The 17,377-nt window shown below is 39.5% G+C and overlaps 1 protein-coding gene across 1 annotated transcript in view; it reads left to right on the top strand.

Moving 5' to 3' along the window:
* The window catches only part of phr6-4 ((6-4)-photolyase), a 69,325-nt gene that overhangs the window by 28,065 nt on the left and 23,883 nt on the right, over positions 1-17,377 (top strand). The window contains exons 5-6 of the mRNA XM_067146189.2: positions 3,190-3,318; positions 13,976-14,155. Coding sequence (XP_067002290.2) covers positions 3,190-3,318; positions 13,976-14,155 — 309 coding nt within the window. The remainder of the gene's footprint in view (positions 1-3,189; positions 3,319-13,975; positions 14,156-17,377) is intronic.

Genomic DNA, 17,377 nt, shown 5'->3' with positions numbered 1-17,377 from the left:
TAAACGATGGATTAAAGATTGACTTAAAAAATGAAAAGAGTATTCTCGTATGAAGTTGTTAAGGGAAATATGATATACTGATGCAAATTATCGAAACTACCTCCGAATGAGTGAGGATACTTTTGAGAGATTACTTGGAATGGTAGAGCCTTTTATAATAACACAGAATACACACATGTGGACCTCTTTATCGGTGGTAGGAAGATTAGCGGTGACACTGAGATATCTTACAACTGGAATAAATTTTGAAGATTTAAAGGTTTCCACTATAATGTCACCAGTTTCCATCAGTACGGCAGTGGTAGAACCATGTGAAGTGTTGTGTTACTTTCTGCAAGAGTGCATAAAGTTTTAAGACATTCATTATAAAAACTCATTACAAAGCTTGTTTATTATAAAGAACAGAAGTTATATAAAACATCAGGGCTATGTTTTATTAAGTAATATACGTAGTTCGTTTATTCCCCAGTAGGCTTAAATGAAGTGTAAAGCGTGAACACATTTCCGTTTAAGGGAGTGTTGAGTACAACAGGAACTTCTGCTTTATTCAAGAACTAAAGTGCATAAAACCCTCACGATGATGGTTCGTATACTGTATATCCTGTTCCAATTCCTGAATGTTTTGACTCAACGATTTTTAAAATTAATTATGGTAATATTCTGGATTTGAAGCATCCCACAATTCTGGCAGCGTTTCGTACAGTTCGATAAACTGTTGTAATAACTTGCGATCACCCGATGGTTCTGCAAGCACCCCTACTTGGCCTTGAGAAGCACGTGCGTCATCCATCGTTGCTTGGTTATACTGACAGAAATAATTATAAGCGCACTCAGACGGTCAGTATAACCTTCAGTATCCCCACCACTCAGCAGTACTGATGCTCGCAGATCAGGAAATCCGGATCTGCTTCAGTACTGGCCTTCATTCCATCATTCCAGTCCACACACAATCAATATTATTGTCAGTATTTATTGGCACTGACAGTGTTATTGACTGTTAAGGGTCTGCTTTAGAATTAGAACCTTTGGATGAGATGACAGGCAAATTGAACCCAAACGCTTACATCAAGCTAATGGACTACCAGACTCTGCCATTTGTCCTTCATCTGAATAAAAATAATAAAAATCTCATCATTCCCATCGCTGCCTTCTAGAAGAAAGATTCCTCGTCACCATAAGACATATCTGTGTCGGTGCGACGTTAAGCGAAATAGCAAAAAAAAAAAAAAAAATTCCCTCGCTCATGTTACTCGTGTTCCTCTACCAGATGGCAGAGAAATCTCTGTTGGGTCAACACCAAATGTGTCACCAGAGTGCTCATACCTCAGTCACTTTCATATCATCAATGCCAAGGATGAGACTGAGACAGGTCAGTGAAAGTAACTATTTTGTTCTAGCCCATATTAGAAGACATAAAAAAAAAAAAAATACCAAACCCTATGGCGCAACAGCCCCGAAGGGCCATGGTCTACCAAACAACCGCTGCTCAGCCCGAAGGTCTGGAGATTTAGTGCACTGTAAACACTAGGTCTTGCCAAAAATGGATTTGGTTCATAAATAAATACATTTAAAAAAAACAGAAACCCTTTCATGTATTGTCGTTTTACTAATTTTATTTAGATTGTTTTAACTCCACAATTCTTTGAATATTTGGCTTTATATTGTTTTATTAAATACATCCATCATTGTAGCCCTCTTGTTCTACCTTTCACTGATTTGTGTGGGTTATGGGAGAGTTGTCTATCAAACCAAGCCATGGCAAAATAGTCTGGTCATGGCTGTAGCCAATGCCACCTGTGGCTCATTTTGCCATGCCTTTTCTAGATCCATGTCTTCAAAGCCTGTAATAAGCATGATTTTGCTTCCCAACTTAATCTGTGACGGGAAGGATCCTTCATGAGAGAGATTCAGACTTGCTGTGTCAACTGTAGGATAAGACACCATTAATAAGAAAAAGGAATATTCCCCCTAGAATGGCAGACAAGAACTCTAATATATCGTACTGGTAGTTATTACCTCTTTTTGATGCATTGTACTTAATAATTTTTTGAATGAAGTACACAAGAACCTCGTTTATCCGGCCCTCATTAATCCAGACCAAATATAATAAAAATTTATTTTTACTTGTAAGCTTACAGTGTTTTCTTTTACGGCATCGACTCTTCTCGAGTGTCTTTTCCATCAAGGAAAGTAAAGGACAGGAAGTGGGAGTAATTCGGCCACGGTCTATCAAAGGTACCGTCCTGACGTTCACCTGGAATTGAGAATGGGAAACCATAGAAAAACATTCCTAGGATGGACGAGGTGGGATTTGAACCCACACTCTTCTGAATGCAATGCACTCTTAATTCACTGATGGTGAATTTGAAAATGAAACCGGTGCTCCATCAGAAGAAATAATGACTCGTGGAGATGCAACCATTCAGCTGGACAAACTGATGGCCTATTTAGAATCCTTAACTGAAACCACACCGGCAGAACTGTTGTTAGCAAAATGTCTTTGTGATCGTACTGCGTGCAGACGTTATGCAAACGTCAAACAGGAAAAACTCACACATTATTTTAGTGCATATAATAATTTCGTGTGGCTATTTCTAGCAGAGTGCAGCCCTTGTAAGGCAGACCCTCCGACGAAGGTGGGCGGCATCTGCCATGTGTAGATAACTGCGTGTTATTGTGGTGGAGGATAGTGTTATGTGTGGTGTGTGAGTTGCAGGGATGTTGGGGGTAGCACAAACACCCAGTCCCCGGGCCATTGGAATTAACCTATGAAGATTAAAATCCCCGACCCGGCCGGGAATCGAACCCGGGACCCTCTGAACCGAAGGCCAGTACGCTGACCGTTCAGCCAACGAGTCGGACATTTTAGTGCATAAAACAGAGTCATTAATGTACGAAAAGTGTTCTGATATTTTTTGTACAATTGAAAAAAGTTATTACAGTACAACTTATGTTAATAGATTATGTACTGTATTTGTTTTTTTTAGTTTTCCAGATTATACAGATTTTTGATAATCCGGATCAGTTCCAGTCCTACTTAATCCGGATAAACGAGGTTCTTTGTGTACAGTATTAAGTTTGGTTTCAAGATATGGAAAGGTGGGAATTTTTGATAACCTTTCTTTGTTTTCTTTCAGGATCTAAGGAAGTATTGAATGTTCTATTAGTATTGTTAATTTGGTTTTACAGGCATGGCTGTGCAAGTTTGAAAAACCTAATACATCGCCAAACAGTCTTGAACCTAGTACAACTGTTTTAAGTCCATACCTCAAGTTTGGGTGCCTTTCAGCAAGAATGTTTTATTACAGATTGAGGGAGGTGGGTATGAACGATTTGTATGCTTTACAGCTTTGGTTTAAATGTAGTAGTAGTAGTAGTAGTAGTAGTTTTTTTTTTTTTTTTGTTATGGCAGGGGAAAATCTTTTAAAGACACCACTCTGTGTGGGAGTTGGGTTTCCACCAACTAAAAACCCCTGCCCTCTTCACTCAGACCATTCTGGAACTGCTTGTCGGCATGACATCAGAATGGAGTGATGTATGTTATTAAGTTCTTCCTTTCTCTTCTTTCTCCTTCATCCCCATAATGCTTGTCGCCATTGCCTTTACTGTGTTCCAGGCAAACGGGCTCTCTAACATAATCTGAACCAGATTCCCTGGCGTGAGTTGTCGGCCAAGTTGTTGGCAGGCTTTTCTTCGTTCTTCTTCCCATCGAACACAGTAGAAAAAGGTGTGTTCTACTGTATCCCTTTCAGAACAGTACCAACAACCATCTCCCTGCGTCTTTCCCATCTTCATGGCGTATACGCCGAATCTTCCATGTCCTGTCAGGATCTGCGAGAGATAGTAATCTACCTGCCGATGTCTACATTTAAGCCAGTCTCCTATGTTGGGTATTAGCTTTTTTGTCCATTGGCCAACATCGGTTGTGCCATCCCATCGGTCTTGCCAGTCTAGTAAGAGTTGGTTCCTCGAGGCTTTCTTTTCCTCAGCAGATATAGTTGCACCCCTTTCATGCCAAAGTTTTCTCTCTACAACGAGGAGGTCAATGGGAATACTGGCAGCTACAACTTGTAAAGCTGCTGTCGAAACAGTTCGTTATGCACAGGTAACTCTGAGCAGCATTTTCCTCTGTACTCTTTCCATAGCTCTTCGGTGAATCTTCCTCCTGAGTGCATTGTGCCAGATAGGTGCAGCATAAAGTAAAATGGAATATACTGCAGAGCACATAATCTGTCTCTTAACTGTTCTTGGTCCCCCGATGTTAGGCATAAGTCTGGCTAATGCCGATGCCTTCTTCTCTGCCTTTTGGGTTACTGCCTTCACATGTGCACCAAATGTGCAATTCCTGTCAATAAGAACCCCAAGGTATCGTACAGACTTTCCTGGGATAATCACTGTATCATTTAATAAGAAACGGACATTTTTCCAATTCCTGGAACCTTTCAAAATTACAGCCTCAGTCTTATGTGGAGCCAATCTCAACTTATTATTTACCATCCAAAGGTTAACTCGTCTCAGTGATTCATTTACTCGGAAGGTCAGTTCTTCTACATTCTCTGCTATTACCACTATTGCAAGGTCATCTGCATAACCAATAGATGTTGTCCCTTTTGTCAGCTGCAGGCGTAAGACACCATCATATAGAATGTTCCACAAGGTGGGTCCTAGGACAGATCCCTGTGGAACGCCAGCACTCATTTCAAGATCTTCTAAATCATGAAATCGAATTCTTCGTCCTTTGAAGTACTTAACGATTATTTGTTGTAGATACTGAGAAATGTTCATCCTACGAAGTTCTCTCAAAATTATGCTCCAAGAAGCAGTGTTAAAAGCATTTTTGACATCTAGCGTTATCAAGGCAGCCCATTTCTCACTGCTTTCTGCCTGAATTTGAATCACCCTCTCAATAGCTTGGGTTGTGGTTCTACCCTTTCTAAATCCAAACTGGTTCGAAGAAAGTCCTCCCTGTAGTTCAAGTTCTTTCTCCAGTCTAGTTTTAATCAATCCTTCGTAAAGTTTGCTCAAGGTGTTTAATAAGCACAGTGGCCTGTATGCTGATGGATCTAATGATAGTTTCCCTGCCTTCAATAACAGCACTAGCTTGGCTACTTTCCACTCATCGGGGAATTCACGCTTTTTTAATAAATCATTTAAGACTGATAAGATCCAACCAGGTGCCACCTCAACTGCATACTTGATGGCTTCTGGTGGGATTCCATCTACACCTGGTGCCTTACCAGTCTTCATATTGCGTGCTACCTCTTGTAACTCAACCACAGTGAACGGTTCTGCAACACAAAAATCTGATTCCGTTTCAAGTCTGTCATTAGTACAAGGGAACAACTCCATTGCTATGGCTTTCCTTCTATCAGCTGGGAGCTGAACTGGTACCCTGTTGATTATTCGACCGGTCACTATCTTATATCCCGCTCCCCAGATATCACTGTCTAGATCTTCGCATAGCTTTTGCCAGAGATTTCTCTTAGAATCCTTTATTAGCTTCATTAGTTGCCTCTTTGATGCCTTATAGTCAGCTTCTAATGGTATTAAGTTGACCTGGCTGATTTTTTTCCTAGATCTTGTAAGAATTCGTCTCTTGCGATTGCAGTCTTTCCTTTGCATGTCTATTTCATTGTTCCACCAGTAAGGGACTCGTGTTTTATATTTTGTTGATCCCCTCAATCGGCTGGTCCTACAAGCATCTTTAAGAGCAGCAGTTACATCTTTTAGAGTATGTTGCACTGTATCTACAGTTTGTGACATCCACTCGATTGCAATTTTAAAGGTTTCCCAATTATAGTTCCACACCGTTTTCGTTATATCATTAAGCTTCTTCGATCCCTTAACTTGAAAGTAAATAAAACGATGGTCACTGAGAGATTCATCTTCCATAACTTCCCAGTCAACAATGAATGATGCTATACCCTGCGTTGAGCAGGTGACGTCTATGAAAGACTCTGAGTTCCCTCTGGAAAAAGTTGGTAAGATTCCAGTGTTATGAACCACCAAGTCTAGGGTCGCTATCCATTCTGCCCAATATTCTCCCCTACGATCTGCAGTTGGTGCCCCCCACAGAGGCGACTTGACATTTAGGTCTCCGAGAATGATAGATTCAATACCTGACGCCATGCAGTCCTGAACTATTGCATCTACTTCAGCTTTGAAAATATCAAAAGGGATGTTAGGAGAGATATAGAAACAATAAATCTGATATTGCTGAAGTTGAATACACAAATATCCTTCTTCTGCCCTTATGATTAGCACCTCCAACTTATCATTTAAAAAATATGCAGCTACATCACATCTTTTGTCCGTGAACCAACCACCTTCGGCTACTCGCCTTCTGTTTGGCTCGCTATGTCGCATACATGATGTCATGACTGTCGGATTTCCTCATGAGATTCGCCTGCAGTATGTCCATTATTGGTCGTTTAAATTCAACTTCCTTGCCTCTAATATTAGCTTCCTGTAAGTAGGGCATTTCATTTGATCTGAGCGGTGGCCCTCCACTTGGCACATGGTGCAAAACGAAATGTTCCCACAATCCTTCGCCAAATGGCCTTCTTGTCCACAATTTAGACAGCTCCGTGACCGGTCATACTTAACGTCGCAGTGTTTCGCTTTATGTCCAAATCCAAGACATTTAAAACACCTTGCAACTGTAACTTTTTCCTTCACCATACAGGTTGCCCATCCCACATTTATTTTCTTTTTCTTTAACAGTATTTTCGATGGTTCCGTTGGCAATATTACGGTAGCATTCAGATTTCCGAACCTCCCCGGTCTTAAGGACGTAATATTGATCTGAGATTCTTCGACAGCAGCTTCTAAGGAGAGTGCTGCTCTGAGATAGTTTTCATTTAAATCCGGATCCATACCGTACACTAGAATTGTTGTCTCCTTCCTTTTTGTTGAAACCTCTATTTCCTTGACGTTTTTAGTTATCTCACGTTGTAATACGTCAGCCTTTCCTTTGCCTTCTACAGTAAGTATAAGGTCATCCTTTGCTGTTTTCCTTATTCGTTTTATTTTAACGCCAATTTTTTCGATGTTTACTCCTTCCTTTACTGTTTTAAGCAATTCGGCGTACGTTTTTCCCGCAGCTTTGCACGTAACTGTTTCCTGAGTATTGTCATTTAAGGATTTCTTTTTCGATGTTAATCCCACAGAAACAGCCTGTTTTACCTGCGTTTTACCCGATTCCAAGCACCCTATTTCAATATCACTCTTACGAAACATCCATTCCAAGATTTTCCTTATATAATTCCGATCAAGGGTATCCGGGATAGTTATCAGCACCTTCTTTCTTGCATGAGTCTCAATTATCTCTCTCCAGTGGGTGAGACATGAATACAGGCTCTGCAGGTCATTTACTCCATCTTGATTAAATGAATATGGTATTACATATACATATCGCAGCTTCTCCCGCTCTCCTCCTCGACTCGTGTAGGTTTGCGTAACAGTGCGCAGGAATTCCGTCTTACCTTCCTCCAGATTAGAGTTCAGCAAGTCAGAGATTTCTGTATGCATATTCTTCATGCTTCTCATAATTCCATCCTCCTCTGTAAGATGTTTGGGATTTACAACCATTGATATATCCCAATCAGTCAATTTCCCTATATTTCCGGAGATGACGTGCGTGTTACTGTAAACACAGTCAGGCCATTCCTTATCCAATAGCTTCGCAAACTCGTCAAAGCACGTAGCTTCCAAGAGGGTCTGCTCTATATCTAGCACTCTGTCACTGAATTGCGCCTGTGTCCCAACATCACGGGTTATTTTCTTACTGGAGGTAGTGCCCTGTTCCAAATCACTCCTAGCCTTTGGATCTTCATTCACATCAAATTGTTCCCATTCCCACGAACGACTACGGATTATTTCTGCCATTTGTCCCATTTCTTTAATACCTTTCTTTATCTCCGCTTTGGTATTGGGAGTCATCTTAACTAATGCTAATAAGTCTTCACTATGCTTGACTAACTTATCAATTTCTAGTCGCATCTCTTCTAATCCTACTCTTTGGTTTATAGTCTTCGTACTCTGTAGTTCCATGGTTACGTCCAGCTCCTCATCCGACATAGTATCTCTTTGGTTTTCTACGTCTATTTCAACCTCTTTGGATTTGACATTTCTATTCTCAGTACCTCTACTCTCTTTTCTCTTTGAAAACATAACCTTAAATCATTTAAGCAATATAAATGGCCTATTTACCTTGTCAGAAAAGGGATGCCTCTTTAGCTCATCAAAGAGAGATAATACCGCGTTCTGAAGGGCAGCACTTCTACTTATAATCGCAATATATTTTAACCATACACAGCCTTTAAAACACCACTTAATTAAGCAAATACGCAGAGCACAAAACAACACCAGCCATTCAATAGTAGTAGTAGTAGTAGTAGTAGTAGTAGTAGTAGTAGTAGTAGTAGTAGTAGTAGTAGTAGTAGTAGTAGTAGTAGTAGTAGTAGTAGTAGTAGTAGTAGTAGTAGTAGTAGTAGTAGTAGTAGTAGTAGTAGTAGTAGTAGTAGTAGTAGTAGTAGTAGTAGTAGTAGTAGTAGTAGTAGTAGTAGTAGTAGTAGTAGTAGTAGTAGTAGTAGTAGTAGTAGTAGTAGTAGTAGTAGTAGTAGTAGTAGTAGTAGTAGTAGTAGTAGTAGTAGTAGTAGTAGTAGTAGTAGTAGTAGTAGTAGTAGTAGTAGTAGTAGTAGTAGTAGTAGTAGTAGTAGTAGTAGTAGTAGTAGTAGTAGTAGTAGTAGTAGTAGTAGTAGTAGTAGTAGTAGTAGTAGTAGTAGTAGTAGTAGTAGTAGTAGTAGTTGTTGTTTTGAAGGGAGCGATTATATAGTAAAATTTATTTCTCCTTTTTTCTGTGTACCCATGGCACATACACAAATTGATAACACATAAATTATTTTCAAAGAAGATGGGAAGTCAAATAAGAGAAGAAAGGATGTGGAAGTGAACTGGATCAGGTCCTAGGTTCGTAGCCTTTGTAATTGAGATCATGATCAAGCAATTATATTCTTAGTAAAATAAATGTATTACCCTAAACATGGAAATTCACTAAATGAACAAAATCATCAAAAGAGAAAGAAGCTAAATGTAATTAAAAGTTGTTGCCTTATTGAATATATTTGAGAAATAATAAATTACAAGATTGAGAGTAATATACCAAATGCGAGATTATTGTACAAAAAATAATTTTAAAATGTAAAACAAGTAGATAGAAACACTTTTCAGCATTGAGACTTGAATGAAAAAGAAAAACATGCAAGTTTGAAACTCATTGAAACATTACAGTAAATCATCGTGAAGAAAATAATAGAAGTTTTTGGGCAACACACCCAAGAAACATAAAATAAAGAACTCTTATACTGATTTAATTAAACAGGGGGGCTAATCTCCATACTACCAAAGGTCAAGCACATTATAAATTTAAGTTAGAGTAGAGAAGATTTAAAACAGCTTGCCTACAATAAAAAAAATATGTATGTAAGTTCATCGCACAGCGACTACTTCAAAATAATAAAAAATGGAAGTAAAAAGAATTAACCGAAAATATACATTACTATAACAAATTGAAACATTTTCTTTTCTTTCCTAGTGGCTCTACCTCGCACCGACACAGATAGGTCTTATGGTGACGATGGGATAGGAAAGGCCTAGTTGGCCTGGTGTGAAAATGGGAAACCAAAGAAAGCCATATTCAGGGCTACCGACAGTGGGATTCGAACCCACTATCTCCCGGATACAAGCTAAATTAAAACAAATTGGAAAAATGAAACTAGAAAAGAGAAAAATTACCTTGCCTCCATATGAATGACTAGGAAAGCCCTAGCTGAGCAGACCATTGCCAAAGAACATCTGACACTCAAGCAAGCAATCAAGGTAGGGCTAAATACGCTTAGCTCCCATTCGGCAAGATGGTAGCTACCATGCATTGCAAAATGAAGCATCAGCAAAATTTGGCGGAGAACCAATGAGCATGTAGATTACAAATTAGTTCATTCTTTTTGCAACCAGTAAGATGAATCATGACCGTATATGGTCATATTTCCATATTCACAGTATAGATTTAAAGACAGTTAAACTTCTGGTGAAATTAGCACATGTCAATTACTGGCAGTCTCACAAGTTTATATTGTACTAGCAGGGCACCCGTGCTTTGCTATGGTTTTAAAATCAAAGTTATCTTTCAAAGTTTTAAATTTTGGGAAGTCTGTCCACCCCAGAACATTAAGTTTCCTGTTATCTTCAGAGATGAGCCTTACACCTAGAATATCAAGTTTCTCATCCTTAACTTACAAATTCTTCTTTCAACAGAATGAGTACTTCTCCTTTCAAATCTATTCTGTCTCTATGATAAACACTCAAGTTCCAGGAGAAAATGTTTCCATTCATAACATCACTTCTTAGCCATGATTCAACTACTATTACAATATCTGGTAAATTTATATATACCTAATACATTGAAAGTTTATTTCATATATATATTTAATTATTATCATTTAGACTTTCACAGCTCGTGTAACTATTCATGAAGTATATTTTGGGCTTATGCCGTGTAATTAATTGTTAACACACTCTACGCATTTCGAAAGGAACCTTTAATGCGTCGTTTCATTTCTCTGTTGTCTCCTGATGAAGAAAGGCAAGGTTCCTTTCGAAATGCATAGAGTGTGTTTACAATTAATTACACAGCATAAGCCCAAAATATACCTTATGAATATATATTAAAACTTAATTCTATTCCTTACCACTAACAACTTTATGTCATCCTTATGTGAGTTCCAGCTCCCTGTACTCTAATCACTGTTCCCTAGCTCACCCCTTCCCTGTATGTACCTCCCCATCCCATAGTCCCATTTCTTGATACGGGTTCGGGAATGAGGTTAGATGAATTTAAACATACTGCTTTTATGGCCAAATGCCCTTTCTGGCACCAACTTCAGTTGAGGAGCTAATGAAATGAATGATGGTGAATAGTGGGCTATGAATAGGAACTGTCCCAGGATTTGCCTGGAAGTAAAAAATGGACACCACAGAAAACCATTCTCAGGACAGGCAACGGTGGCATTCCAACCCACACATCTCCTGAATGCAGAGCTTGGCTCCATAGCCGTAGCTTGTTAACACAAGTGGCCACTCTAATAGCTTGATCAGACGTAACAGCAGGATCGCTTCATGAGTTCCTAAATTTCTTCTGAGGTCAAACTGATCTTCTCCCAACTCAGCTTCAACTTGTCTTTCCATTCTTTTGTAAATAATATCTGTTAAAATTTTGCAAGCGTGAGATGTTAAACTAATGGTGCAGTAGTTTTCACACTTGTCTGCATCTTTACTGATATCTCTCCTGGACTCTCTACCTGAGTAGATCCCTGGGCCCTCAGCTTCTTTCCCCATAAACCATTAGCTCACCTAAATTCCAGAACTTCTCCCCTTTCTTCCCCCTACCTCTTGTATACCTACCAAATCCTGTACATTGTTAGATGGAGACCTACCTTCATTCTTGTTCCCTGATAGAATCCTAATTATTTCCCTCAAGCCCTCTAACTCTTCCCATACTTCTTAATGCCTGCTCACATCCACAGTCCCTGCACTTTTATTTGTTAGCTTTTCTTTATCTTCTTTGTGGAAATATGATTTTTTTAAATCAACAATGTTTCAGAAATAAAAAAGTCTTATTTAATCCTCCTTTTCAATACAAAGGAGGATTAAATAAGACTTTGTATTGAGAAGGAGGATTAAATAAGACTTTGTGTTGGAAAGGAGAATTAAATAAGACTTTTTATTTGTAAAGTGATAACCGTCAAACGGAATGAGATTTATAACATGCAAATCAACAACAGTTAAAAAACTTCTATGAATAAAAATAAGTCAAATGAAAGAAAAGCTATACACTACACAATGATTACACAATAATTTTTGAAGCAGGTAATAATAATAATAATAATAATCGTATGGCCTCAGCTACCGTGTGCAGACATTTCAATTTGACGCCATCTGGCTGTCTGCTCGTCAATTTCGACGTTCCGTTTTACTCTAGGCCCCCACTAGATGGCAGACCGAGTAAACCGAAACTCTCTTGGGCGGCTATGGCTGAGATTTAATGAATTTTGTCGGGTAAACACCAAATGTGTCACCAGAGATCTTTTACATGCCGACATCGTACAACATGGAGTGTCGAATGGACTTTTTTCCGCCCTTCAAAAATCCGACTACCTCTGCCGGGTTTGAACCCACTATCTTGGGATCCGGAGGCCAACACTCTACCGCTGATCCACAGAGGCAGGTAATATACCACTAATAAAATAATTACACTACAACAAAAAAATATTATTATATCCTTCTACGCACTAACAGAAATGAAAACTGCCCTTAATTGCTGATGTATCAAAAGGATTACCTAAGAATTACACAGCAAGCAACCAAGAGACTATGTTATAAAATAACTATAATAGATTTCTAAACTGCACTAAGTGTAAGAGATTAACTCAAATAATAGAGACCTTGGAGAATTATGGACTTAGTTGTGAAGGGTAAGAGAAGTAGAAGGAGACCAAGACGATGGTTGTTAGACTCAGTTTCTGATGATTTAAGAGGTATGGAACTAAATGAGTCCACAGAGCTACTTACTAATAGAAGCATTTAGTAAAATCACAGGGGCTTGCAGACTGAACACTGAAAGGCATGCTTATAATGGAGATGTATGTAATGTACAGCGAGTTTTTCTCATTGGTTGGCCAGCAGGTGTGCCCAGCCTATCTGCCTCCCTTTGACTCATCACTCCCCGCTCCGCAGCATAGCAATAAGGACAGCACTTTGCTCACTTTATCCGGGCATGACATGAGATGTCTGTCTGTTAGGTCATCAGCCCAGAGGCTGGTTGGATCCTCAAATAGCACCACCAAAGGTTATGCGGTTATAAGGAAACCCCAAAAACCAATGGCAGCACCAAAATGAGGCGTACTAGGCAATATGAGGAGTGAGGTAGTTTGCCATTGCTTTCCTCACTGGGTCAGAAAGTACTATTGCAGCACGACTGACCCTATGAGCAGCACCTTTCACAACACTCAGATGCACTAGTCATGCTCTGAATGTCATTACTCAGCACTACCCATACCCCAGCAACTTCCATATTGTCACAGCCATGGATGTTGACTGGGACTTCGGTGGAAGCTACACTTTACTCTGGGAGATAACAGTTGAAATTAACAGCTATGGTTTCAATTTTAACATTTTTGTAGCCCGGCATGCTGAGCTCTTCAAAACCTTGGTTTTTTGTCCAAGTCATCTTAGGGATTTTGTAGGCGTATGTTCTAATCTTTCTGCGATTTCATTTACTTTTTCCTTGTTAAGTGCACGGTTTTTAACACTCTCTTCTTATCGAAAAAGAATCAGTTCATCCCAATTTGTTTATGAGTTTCGGCACGGTCTCTCTATGTGGAGGGCGTACACCTGGAAATTGTGTTACAAATCGCCTAATGACTTCCCTGCAAGAATCTGTTTTCACATAGTTATCGTACATAAATACCCTTTCCTCTACTGTGTACACATATGGAGGCATTGTGAGAATTATACGGTGACAGATCAACACTTAATACACGTTCTAAGCACGGACCTGAACTGCGAACTGCGGGCATTCCCATGCTGTCGCTGCGTTGTATAACGGGAAGTGATGCAGGGAGGCAGATAAGCTGGGCAAGCCTGCCAGCTAACTGATGAGAGAAACTCGCTGTGTGTAACTTATGTATTAGTTTAGGTTTTGAAGCATCTTACAGCCAGTTTCTGAACTCATCCATATCATAATGATCATAGTATTTTAATGAGGAATTAAGCAGTATTCATTATGTGTTCCCTTGATTACAGTATATGATTTTAAAAAAATATATAATTTAGATAGTTTACCTGTAAAAGTAGGTCTTTTTGCATGCATCTTATTGGGAGATTTTTGTTAATACAGTAGTTTGCATTCCTTTCACAGGCTATAGGCAGCTCACCCCATACAAAACCACCTGTCTCATTGGAAGGGCAGTTAATGTGGAGAGAATTTTATTATGTTGTTGCTTCAGCAACACCAAATTTTGACAGAATGAAAGGTAATCCCATATGTTGTCAAGTTCCCTGGGAAGCAAATGACACCCACCTAACAGCATGGGCACAGGTGAGTTATATCTTAAAATATTCAGGGCAGTGAAAGAAAAGATCATATATGAAAAATGAGAAAATGGTGATAATCTAATTCAGTGACAAATTTTTGGGAGCATAGTAGGGTATTTAAACATAGTAAGGAAGAGTTTATTTTGAAATATATACTCCTTTTACACTTTGAAGGTTCTCCACTACTATCATGTTTCCACACAAAATCCTTCATCTTTGTTTTACATAAAATTGTGGATGGTTCATACTCATTTCATTATCTGCCACCAGTTCAGCAGTTGACTCTTCCTTCTTGAATTTTTACGTAACTTCCAATTTTTCTTGTTTTATGAAAACAGATTTTTTGCATTTTTCTATAACAATGAGATAGAATTGAAAATCATACAGACAGATTCTTCTCTTCCTTCTTCCATCACTCGTGGGTTGGGCTGTGGATCATTGACCTCCATCCACTTCTCCCTAGAGACACAAGAGATGTGTGTTGCTTCTGGGTACTCCTTAGCTCTTTGTTCTGATCCACTTTGATGCTTTGTATAGGCTATTAGTATGGCGGGCTTGCCACATCCAAAGGTTTCAAAGAGGCCAACCCTAACCTGGAGAACAGACGCTGCCTGCTGGATTTCAGTGGCATTTCCTCCACTGGGAGAACCACACATAATTAAAGGGGCTCATCTGCTTAAAGGCATTGGTCCCTGAAAGGAATTTTGTTATTTGCTGTTGCCCAACACTCGATGTCGAGTTGCTGGCTGTACAGTCTGTTTCATCGTGTATCAGGTAATCCTGATCAGACATTTCATACATACTACAGACTGATTAACAACAGGAAACTGAGTTTAAATTCAATTTTCGCAGAGAGGCGAGGCTGATAACATTGATACAGTACTCTGTTGTCATGCAGAACGGTGTTTATTGATGTCATAAAAACTACATTTCTCAACCTTTGAGGTGTTATCTAGAATTTCTAAGAATTTGAATATCCTGTGTGAAAACAACTTCTTTTTTTTGCATTACGACGCACCAACACAGATATGTCTTATGGCGACGATGGGATAGGAAAGGCCTAGGAATGGTTAGGAATCGGCCATGGCCTTAATTAAGGTACAGCCCCAGCATTTGCCTGATGTGAAAATGGGAAACCACGGAAAACCATTTTCAGGGCTGCCGACAGTGGAGTTCGAACCCACTATCTCTCGATTACTAGATACTGGCCGCACTTAAGCGACTGCGGCTATCGAGTGTGAACAAGTTGTGATACCAAATTCTGATGCTAGGTGCCCTCTTGTATGATTTTTTCAATTAGCTTTATGTTGCACTGACACAGATAGGTCTTATGGTGACGATGGGATAGGAAAGGGCTAGGAGTGGGAAGGAAGTGGTCGTGGCTTTAATTAAGGTACAGCCCTAGTATGTGTCTGGTGTAAAAATGGGAAACCATGGAAAACCATCTTCAGGACTGGCAACAGTGGGGTTTAAACCCATTATCTCCCAGGTGCAAGCTCACACCTAACCTAACCGCACGGCCAAGTTGCCTGGTCTTGTTGTATGTGTCAACTATTAGTCTACCAACTGGCATCCTCGTAAGCGCACATGTTCCTGAGTTTCTGTGCTTTGCTTTACCCTATATTCTTATGCTTATGTTAGGGAGCAAAGAATTTGCATTTAATTTTGCTTCAGCCTTAATAAAACTGTAGATGAAACCCATCAAATGCTAAAGGAGACATTTGGGGACTAAACGTTTTTAATATTTGAAGAATTGTGCACAAGAAGTTCATTCCACAACATCAAACTTTCAACGGGAAGTTTTCAAAGATTTTTGAGATGACTATGGGAAGATGTGAGGCATAAATGGCCTGACATCTGGAACAGTGGGGACTGGTTACTACATCATGCTAATACGCCCTCACATACCTCATGCAAGAGGAGGGACTTCCTGACAAAAAAAATACGTGACCACCATTCTGCAAACCCCCTTCCCTCTGCTCACCTGAACTGGCCCCTTGTTATTTCTATCTCATCCCTAACATGAAACTCTGGTTGAAAGGGTGGTATTCTAATCCCATTAAAGAAATCCAAGCTGAATTGCAGAAGTGCTTAAAACACTAAATCTGCTTTTCAGTGCTTCAAAGCTTGGGAAAATTGCTGGAATCGCTGTATTCAAGTCCAGAGTCACTACATTGAAGGTAATGGTGAAAAGTAGGTGTTAACATATTTTTTTGTGTTCTTATGAGCAAATTCTGTGTAGCACCTCAAACAGCAAGTCTAGTTCAGAAGTGGTAAAAAAAAAAAAAGGTAATGTACATTACAGTATATACATTTAAGAAAAGATTAGGTTGGATGAATAGCCCACAAACCAGATAACCTGCACATGAATAATCAAGAGTTTACTCTTCTGTCTTTGAAATATCACTACAGTGGAAACGTGCTCTTGTTTAAAAAGTTTGTATGGTGTACGAGTATCCATATATCTCTCTGTGCATTTACTAGTGTGGAAAGCTCATTCGAGGACATAGAATTGACCATTTTGTATATTTAATTGAGTCATAAGTTATATCAGTTTTAAAACTAGATTAACATAATAAGTACAATATAAAATGTAAATATTTAGCTGGTACTACACTGCCTGACAAAAAAAGTTAAGCACCCAGAAGGAGTGGTCCAATAACATCACATTTCAGTATACATGCATTCCATTGATGTGTAAATGATTAGATTAACAAGGATCTGTAATGTGTAGAATGCCCACCAGAGTGCATTCATGATGGCACCGTCCTGTTGTTGATAAGGTGTTACCAGTAGACTGCTGTGAGTCAGACAGTTAAGCAAGACATGCAGAGAGGACTACATACAGTACGAAGCATCCATGATGTCTCGCAGACGCGTTAGGCAGCCTTTCCACCAATTGACAGCATTTGACAGAGGCCGCATTGTGTGACTGCATGAGGCTGATTGGTCATATCGTGCAATTGCTAGGCATGTGGACCATTTAGATGTCACAGTGGCCCGATGTTGGACTGAGTGGGTACATGAGGGCACCCAGTCATGTTGTGCAGGTTTGGGTTGACCAAGAAATACCACCCCGATGGAGGACTGTTGTATGGTGCGCCAAGCATTGCGAGACTCCATAACTTCGGCACCCGACATCCACGAACATGTACTGGAGACTCTACAACATCCTATGAGTTCCTGCACAGTGTCTCAACAACTCACATCCACTGGATTGGGGTCC

This window comes from Anabrus simplex, chromosome 4 (assembly GCF_040414725.1).
Source record: "Anabrus simplex isolate iqAnaSimp1 chromosome 4, ASM4041472v1, whole genome shotgun sequence".
NCBI lineage: Eukaryota > Metazoa > Arthropoda > Insecta > Orthoptera > Tettigoniidae > Anabrus > Anabrus simplex.
Note: the sequence above shows the minus strand (reverse complement) of the source record. Positions and strands in the feature narration are given on the sequence as shown.